Source organism: Podarcis cretensis, assembly GCF_951804945.1.
Source record: "Podarcis cretensis genome assembly, chromosome: 14".
Taxonomy (NCBI): domain Eukaryota; kingdom Metazoa; phylum Chordata; class Lepidosauria; order Squamata; family Lacertidae; genus Podarcis; species Podarcis cretensis.
The window spans coordinates 37,782,574-37,790,433 of NC_137183.1; the positions used below are offsets into that span (position 1 = coordinate 37,782,574).

Genomic DNA, 7,860 nt, shown 5'->3' on the forward strand with positions numbered 1-7,860 from the left:
CCAGAATCAGGCATGCCAAGCCATTTAATGTGGGCCTCAAGCTCCCTGCAAAATTTGCAACTATGGCGCTGAATGTGGGAACCCCTGAGTGCTTCATTGCAAGCAGGTGGGAGTACTCTGGGAACAGGAAGAATCACTCCTTCCAGTTTTCCAGAGTGCTCTTGACCTGTTAGCAGGAGTGGCATGCAAGAGAACAAAGAAGGAATTTTGCAGTGTCAAGAAGGCCGTTGCAAAGTATGTTACTGCACATTCCTGGAAGGAAAGGAGAATCTTTCAGTTCATGGGAGAAAAATCCTCCATCCATCCTCCATCCATCCTCCAGCTGATTGGCACTTATTGGTTGAGGAGCAGATTGGAGCTTTGTCTGTGCTGGGTATGAGAGTCGCACTACCCCCTTTTGCATCCTGCCTTTGGTCCTCAGGTCAGAAAAGGTTTGCCACCCTAGTGTAGAGGGAAGAGAAAGATGGACAGCAACACAGCTGTCTCTTCCACAAAAAGGTGGTCCTCCTTCCGCCACCCCCAAGAAACTGCCATTACCAATGAAGATTTTACAGGGGTGCCTTGATTGCTGTCTAAAAGAGACTCGTCTGATCTTGGCTACAGCTGCTTCTGGGGTTGACAACTGCTTGTTCCCTTGCCCAGGTATTTCGACTCAGTGGACATCTGCAAACTCCATTCAGACTGGCATGAGGTTCGTGTGCAGGGCACCTTTCCCAACAAAGCCAGTGGACCCATTACTGTCACCTCACTGACTGTGCTGGAGCGTGCAACTTTGGAGTTCGCCCTTTTCCAGGAAGGCAGCAGGTGAGGTCGCAGATCACACTCATCAGCTACTGAACAAAGATTCAAGGCTCTTGCACACTGTTTACATCACCCTAGTTACTCTAGAACTAGCATTGCATCTTGGCAATTGTCACTTGTGCATTGACCCCTCTTGTTTAGTCCCATCTCCAGTTCCAGCTCAACTGTGCTATTGAGCTGACACATGGCATGATGGTGGTGGCACTGCTATCCTCTCTCAACATAAAAGCCATTTCCTGCCATTCGTCCTGTTCTAACATGACTAAGGAACAGAATGAAGGTTGCAGCTATCTAGACGGGATAACTGTGGCTACACAGATAGGGGCATTATTGTTTCTCAGTGGGAAAGGTTTAGCCCCTGCCGTAATGATTGGCCCTGAGAACATCCCTTTCCTTCTATATCAGTGAAAGGCTGCCACTTAATACTTATCAGGAAGGTAAAGCACTGCTGAGAAAATCTGGTCCTCAAGCCATGACACTGGCCCTCATTGATAGGTGTGTGTTTATATATGTATAGACATGCACTGCCTCTCGCCCCTGTGAGTCCTTACAATAGACAAGTCCTCTTCTCTCATCTTCCTATCCCTCATAGTGACCGGCATTTTTTTAGTCATTAGTTTCTGTGGTTTTCAGACTCAGAACCCACTTTTAACTGCTACAAACTTCACCACAGGACCCAGTAATGGGATGTTGGGTTTTTTTTAACATGCTCATCTGCCTGCTTTTTTCTCTAGGGTGGCCAGATGTGTAGCAGAAAGCAGGACTCTTGTACCTAGGGAGCATAGGAAGCTGCCTCTTACAAAGTTTACACCATTGATCCATCTAGCTTAGTGCTGTCTACACTGACTGGCAGCAGCCCTCCAGGGTTTCAGGCCGGGCTCTGGCTGTACCTCTGAATAGTTGTGCAGCAGATGCAGCTTGTTGCCCAGGGCGTCATTGGAGAAGCTAGGCTTTCACCAGCTATTAAAGGAGCAGAAGGGCTACCCTCCTTTTGCCTCGGATCCTTCTCTCTCTGCCACTAGATGACCCTTGGGGTCCCTTCCAAATCTACAATTCTATGTTTCTCTGAAGACAGAAACTCTAAACCAGGCACAGGCAAACTCCGGCCCTCCAGATGTTTGGGACTACAATTCCCATCATCCCTGACCACTGGTCCTGTTAGCTAGGGATGATGGGAATTGTAGGAGGGCCGGTTTGCCTATGCCTGCTCAAAACAAAGAAACGATGGAAATGGTGGTGAGGCCACTGCTGCAAGCCACTATTACCATTGGAGAACCTTGATTTATTTTGACATATTATTTGATATTACCAGCTGAAGAAGGCATTTACTCCGAAACAGGGCCCTGTCCTGGTCACCACTACTGAGTCGTACATCTAATTCATACTCCGGATACTTCTTTTTGGCCCTATTTGATTCTTTATTCTGACTTTATAGAACATGGACTCTTTTTGACTGCCATTGAAACTTGTATAAAACAATTGTTGTGTACTGGCATTTTATGTACCATTATACTATATCACTGCATATTTGAAACTACATTATTTCTGCACTTAAACACTGTGTTTAAATTTACTATTATTTAAAACTGTCACACATATACGTTGTATTCAAATTTACTATTAGTTTAAAACTGTTATTCTTAGCAGAATATACACGTTTTTCTTTTCAACTCTCGAGTAGGAATTATTCCTTGTATTGAAACCTTTGGCCAGAGCTCTTGGTATATCCTTTTCAGTGTACTATTACCAAGACAGCAGTCTGGCAAGACCCATATTTTTGCCCCCCACCCCATATTGTTTGTGTTATCCTCTTTGGTGGAAGAGAGTGGGTACAGCGGCTTGTGCAGTGACTTCCGACTCCACTGCACTTCACAGGAATGTAGGGAACTCCTTTACACCAGGAGTCTAGCAATTGGCCCATCCAGTTCAATGTGGTCTACAGCAACTGGCTGCAGTTTCCCACAGACTGATTCCCAGCCCCACCAGAGACTGGACCTGGCACTTCCTGCATGCTTTCCCACTGAGCCATGGCCCCTTCCCTCCTTCCCTTGGCAGGCGCTCAGACACAGTGGACAGCCACTTGCTGGACCTTTGCATCATGGTCTTCCGAGCCACCTTCATCAATGGCAGCAAGCTCAGCCTGGGCCGCCTGATGGCGCACAGCAAGCGGGCAGTCAAGAAGTTTGTCAACTGTGATGTCATGCTGGAGCCGGGCGAGTATGCTGTGGTGTGCTGTGCCTTCAACCACTGGACTACCCCAGTGACAGGCACCTCCTCAAGCCAAGGTAAGGGTTGCGTGGCAGGGTCTACTTCTGACTCTTCTAGGGCAGTGGGGCTGCCAATTCCCACAATAGGGTTGCCTGCTGAGAGCTTGGGAGGTGTTTAAAAAAGTGGGGGGGGGGGTCACTGTTTGAAGAAAAAGCCACCTGTGTTTTCAGAACAGCTTCAAGCAACGAAGGAGCCTGTGATCCTCCATAATTTGCTGGAACCGAAACTCCCTTCATTCTTGGCCATTGGCCATCCTGGTTGGGACGGATGAGAGCTGGGAGTCCCATTTGGGGAAGGTTCCCTTCCCCAGCCTTAATTCTCAGTTGAAATTTGCCTTCATTGCTTAAACATTGGCTTCTTTCAGATTGCAGTCCTAACCCCAGTCACCTAGGAGAAAGCCCCATTGAACTCAGTAGGACTTCCTTCTGAGTAGACAACACCAACAATATATGTAGTGATTTGAAGCTTGTCGTCCAAGTTCTCTGAATGCCCCTGTGTGTAGGAGGCGGGGACCGGTTTATTTTACACTTGAGACGGCAGGGGCTTCTCTAGATGGCCTTTTATGTACTTTTCTGCTTTTTACTATTGCACAGTTCTGTACTTCCTTTCAAGAACGCAGGCCTTGGCTTGTGTTGGAGACTAAGTACCAGGCCTGTATTGCAACCAGGAAGGCAGTTCATGTTCCTAAGCTGGCCTCTGGAAATGCTTGAGTGAGGGAAAGGCCACATGGCAGGATGGGTAGGGTTGCTTGGAGGTGGAGACTCCCTTGTGGACAGGGAGCCCTGCACCCTGATGCTGCCTCACTTGCTTATTTCGACCTCTCCCAGTTTCCAGCCCTACTACTGGCAGTGCATGCCCAGCTGCTGACATCTCCAGCTACATCCTGGCCATCTACAGCTCCCGCTTGGTGATGGTGGAACAGATTGAGGCTCAGTCCACCACACTGGCAGATGCCATCATTCTTCTCACCGAGAACAAGGGCGAACGGCATGAGGTACGTGCAGGCACCAGCCCCACCCGGCTGCTTCAGAGAGTCTGTTCTTTCCTGCTTCTCACTATCAGCATATTGGCTACCATCAGAGGGCAGTGAGGGATGGAGGGCTGGACAACAACTCCCAGCAACATCTAGAAGGCTGGTATCTGTTCTGACAGGCAGCAGCTCTCCAGGGTTTGCAGCAGATATTTTGCCCACCCCAGCTGCCTGAGAGCCTTCCTACTGGGAAAACAGTGGCCGTCGTGCTTAAACATTTATGGACCGCTTTAAAGTGTTCAAACTTGCTTCACACGCACTATCTCAGTACTGTAGATGTAAGAGCTGGGGAACCTTTTTTCAACCTGTGGGCCACATTATTTTCTGAGCAATCTCCCAAGGGCCGCATGCCAGTGGTGGGCGGGTCAGAGTAAATAGTGGGTGGAGCAGCAAATGCAAATTGTCCCCGGTACTCTCACACCCCTCTCTATCCTCCCTCCAGAAAAGCAAGAGGTGTTACCAGACTCCAAGGCAAAACACTTGGGGTGCAAAGCAGGCTCAGGTGACGGTGGCTTGTTTAAGACCACCCACAGAGTCCATAGCAGATGTGAGGTTAGAGTTCCTTAATTCCTAGCTTACTAAGCTACATAAAATCCTACAGCTTTCTGCAGGCAGGTGTCCTGCTGTTAGTTGGATGGGTGGGTTTTGTATGTGGATGTTCTCTCTGGAAAGCAGCCAAGCACCTGCAGCTGTGCATGCACTCCTGGGAATGTGCATCTTCCCAAAGAGTTGGAGTGAGCCTGGGCCCTGAGTGTTGGAGGTTGGGACTCTGTATTGCCATGCGGGGGTGAGGTGGAAGTGGGCAAAATTCCCTGGTCTGGGGCCGAGACTGACTGGCTGGCTGGTTTGCTTCCACAGGGGCGCGAGGGGATGACTTGCTACTACCTGACACATGGCTGGGCAGGTCTCATTGTGGTGGTGGAGAACCGGCACCCTAAATCCTACCTGCACGTCCAGTGCGACTGCACAGACAGCTTCAACGTTGTGTCGACACGAGGCAGCCTCAAAACGCAGGACAGTGTGCCCCCTCTGCACAGGTGAGAGGGAGCTAGCGGGGGCTGAGAGAACTAGATTTAATTTCCCGTTGGTGTGCTTAAGTTGTAGAATTGCCACGTGTGGGGAGAATGAAGCAGCTTGCCACCTTGTAGAATGTAAGGAGGAAGGCCACCCTCTCTCAACTGACAAGTCCAGGTGCCTTCACTGTTTTTCAACCTTCAGTTTTGAGAAGTTCAAGGGGCAGCACTGGGAGGGAGAAGTAGATCCCACTGAAACCACTGCTAAAATGGAGACTCCGCCCCATCCTGATTTGGACAGTAATTACAATAGAAACCACTTCCCCTTTCTGAAGCAAGGCACACCCACACCATCCTTCACCTGATGGTCAATAGGAGCATGCCTTCGTCCATCTCGCCTTAAGTTCCCAATTGGTCCTTTGATGATTTATTAAATTTGTATACAGTGGTACCTTGGGTTACAGACGCTTCAGGTTACAGACACTTCAGGTTACAGACTCCGCTAACCCAGAAATAGTACCTCTAGTTAAGAACTTTGCTTCAGGATAAGAACAGAAATCATGTTCTGGTGGTGCGGCAGTAGCTGGAGGCCCCAGTAGCTAAAGTGGTGCTTCAGATTAAGAACAGTTTCAGGTTAAGAACGGACCTCCGGAACAAATTAAGTACTTAACCCAAGGTACCACTATACTGCCCTTCATCCATAGATATAAAAAACACAAAATACACAATAAAAATAAGAACAAAAACAATGGATGGATGATATTACTTGTAGGCTGGATGGACATTGCCTGTCCCAAATGACTGTAGGCCAGATGGTGAGCCCTGGTGGGCCGCATTTGACTTGTGTGCTGGAAGTTTCGCACTTCTGCTCTTCACCTGGTTAAGAGATCTGGAATGTAAAGTCTGCACCAGGCCAGAATTGATCCCAGAGAGTGTTTGTGTATTGGAAGCCTTTGGGAAATCTGAGACCTTCCTGCGTGATGAAAGAGCTACTTGGAAAGCCAGGGGGCTGTTGCCCAATTAGAATTGTATTCCTATCATTGCTCTTGGGTCTTCCTTTGTGGCTGTAGACTCGCGGGGAGCACTATTTTCTTCTCTCTTTCACTGACCTGTCTATCTCCTTTCTTTTTGTTTTCTTCCAGGCAGGTTCTAGTGATTCTGTCCCAGCTGGAAGGCAACGCTGGTTTCTCCATCACCCACCGCCTGGCACATCGCAAAGCCACCCAGGCCTTTCTGAATGACTGGATGTCGACCAAGGGGACGCACAATCCGCTGCTGACGCCCGAGGTGGCGGGGCTACATGGGCCCCGGCCGCTATGACAAATGGCCCCACCCTCCCTGCCGCTCTTCTGCTTCTGCCTTTTTTCTGGCCCCACTTGTCTCAGGCGTTGCCCGAGCCGCCATTACTGAGCCATCGGGATTGAGAAGGATGGACAGACAGACAGACAGACAGACTGGGTGTCTCAAGCCAAGCGCCTTTCCTCCCATCCCCTGGGGTCAGGCAGGGAGCTGCTCAGGTTCCCCCTCCCTTGAAATCCTCTCTCCCGCCCCTCCCCACCTGCCTCCCCACAGATGATGCACTTTATCCAGAGCTGCTGTCAAGTTAGGAGAGCAAGGGAATGTCACAGCCCTGGAGAGGGACGTGTCCCAGCCCCAGGTGCAGGCAGTGCTCAGATGCTCCCAGGCGCCAGGTCCTGGGACTCGACCCTTCCCACAGCCGCCAAAAATCCTAAGGCTGCTGCAACAATAATATACCTCTGGCCAATGTGTCTGTCTGTGTGTGTGCCTCACCCCACTGTTAAAAATGTCAGCTGGCTGCTGCAATGGGGTCGGGTGGGGTCTGGGATGAGGGGTATGTAGGCCCATCCTGTCTCTGTCTCTCTCATGTCTGGAACTGTCATTGGCAGATGGAGGGGTGATGACTTGTAAGATGGACTTCATCTCCCTTCCAGCACTGGGTTGGCTAGGTGGTGAAGTTTTGTTTTGTTTTGCAGACTGGGTTGCCGGAGGGGTACAAAAAAATGGCAGAGCCATTGTGCTGTTAACTGCAAACTAGCTAAATCTGTGTTAAACTACTCCCCTAGCGTGGGCACCATTTTTCTGCAGGACGAGTGGCAGGCTAGACTCAACGTGCAAGCTGTCTTGCAAAACATATGGTGGGAGTGCTGGCTATGAAAATGTTATTCTTACTGTTTTGTATTTTTCTGCAAGATTGATTTAAGCACGAGCCGTGGAACCTGCTGCCAAATTTATGTGGTGTTTGGGATAAGAGTCTCTGCCTGCCTTCTGTGCTTCTCTTCCTGCCCCCGTGCCCCTCAGAAAGACTGGCACCACAGTCTTGTGTGGAGGAGCAAGTGTAGTAACAAAGCCTAGAGAAGCACATTTTTCCAAGCAGGCTTCAAGCCATTTGACCCACCCACATGGGTATTGCAGGAGATGTTGCCCCTGGGGCTTAAGTTTAGCATCATGGCATTTTTGATCTGTACAGGGGCTTGTCTGTATATATATATATTGCTGGGGACACTTGGTGTGGGGAGGAGTGGGGCTTGGGGACATGGGTGTAGGCTGCAAGGAAGTGATTGGGAGTCTGCAAGGAAGGCACACAGCTGCCTGGGTGTTTGAGAAGGGCTTGGAAGTTCATTCACACTTGTGGTCCCTGCAGCTCACATGATACAGAGGAGCAGGGTTGCTCCCAGTTTCCCTTCCTGGCAGTCTGCAGTCCAAAGGAAGAATAGCCAGGGGTCAGCA

The 7,860-nt window shown here is 49.7% G+C and overlaps 1 protein-coding gene across 2 annotated transcripts in view; it reads left to right on the top strand.

Moving 5' to 3' along the window:
- The window catches only part of CAPN15 (calpain 15), a 62,209-nt gene extending 55,330 nt beyond the window's left edge, over window positions 1-6,879 (top strand). For both annotated transcript variants that reach the window (XM_079952348.1, XM_079952349.1), the window contains exons 8-12: window positions 643-804; window positions 2,857-3,086; window positions 3,897-4,063; window positions 4,958-5,136; window positions 6,255-6,879. In XM_079952348.1, the coding sequence (XP_079808474.1) occupies window positions 643-804; window positions 2,857-3,086; window positions 3,897-4,063; window positions 4,958-5,136; window positions 6,255-6,432 (916 nt within the window). In that variant the 3' untranslated portion in view covers window positions 6,433-6,879. The remainder of the gene's footprint in view (window positions 1-642; window positions 805-2,856; window positions 3,087-3,896; window positions 4,064-4,957; window positions 5,137-6,254) is intronic.
- Window positions 6,880-7,860: the final 981 nt, after the last annotated feature.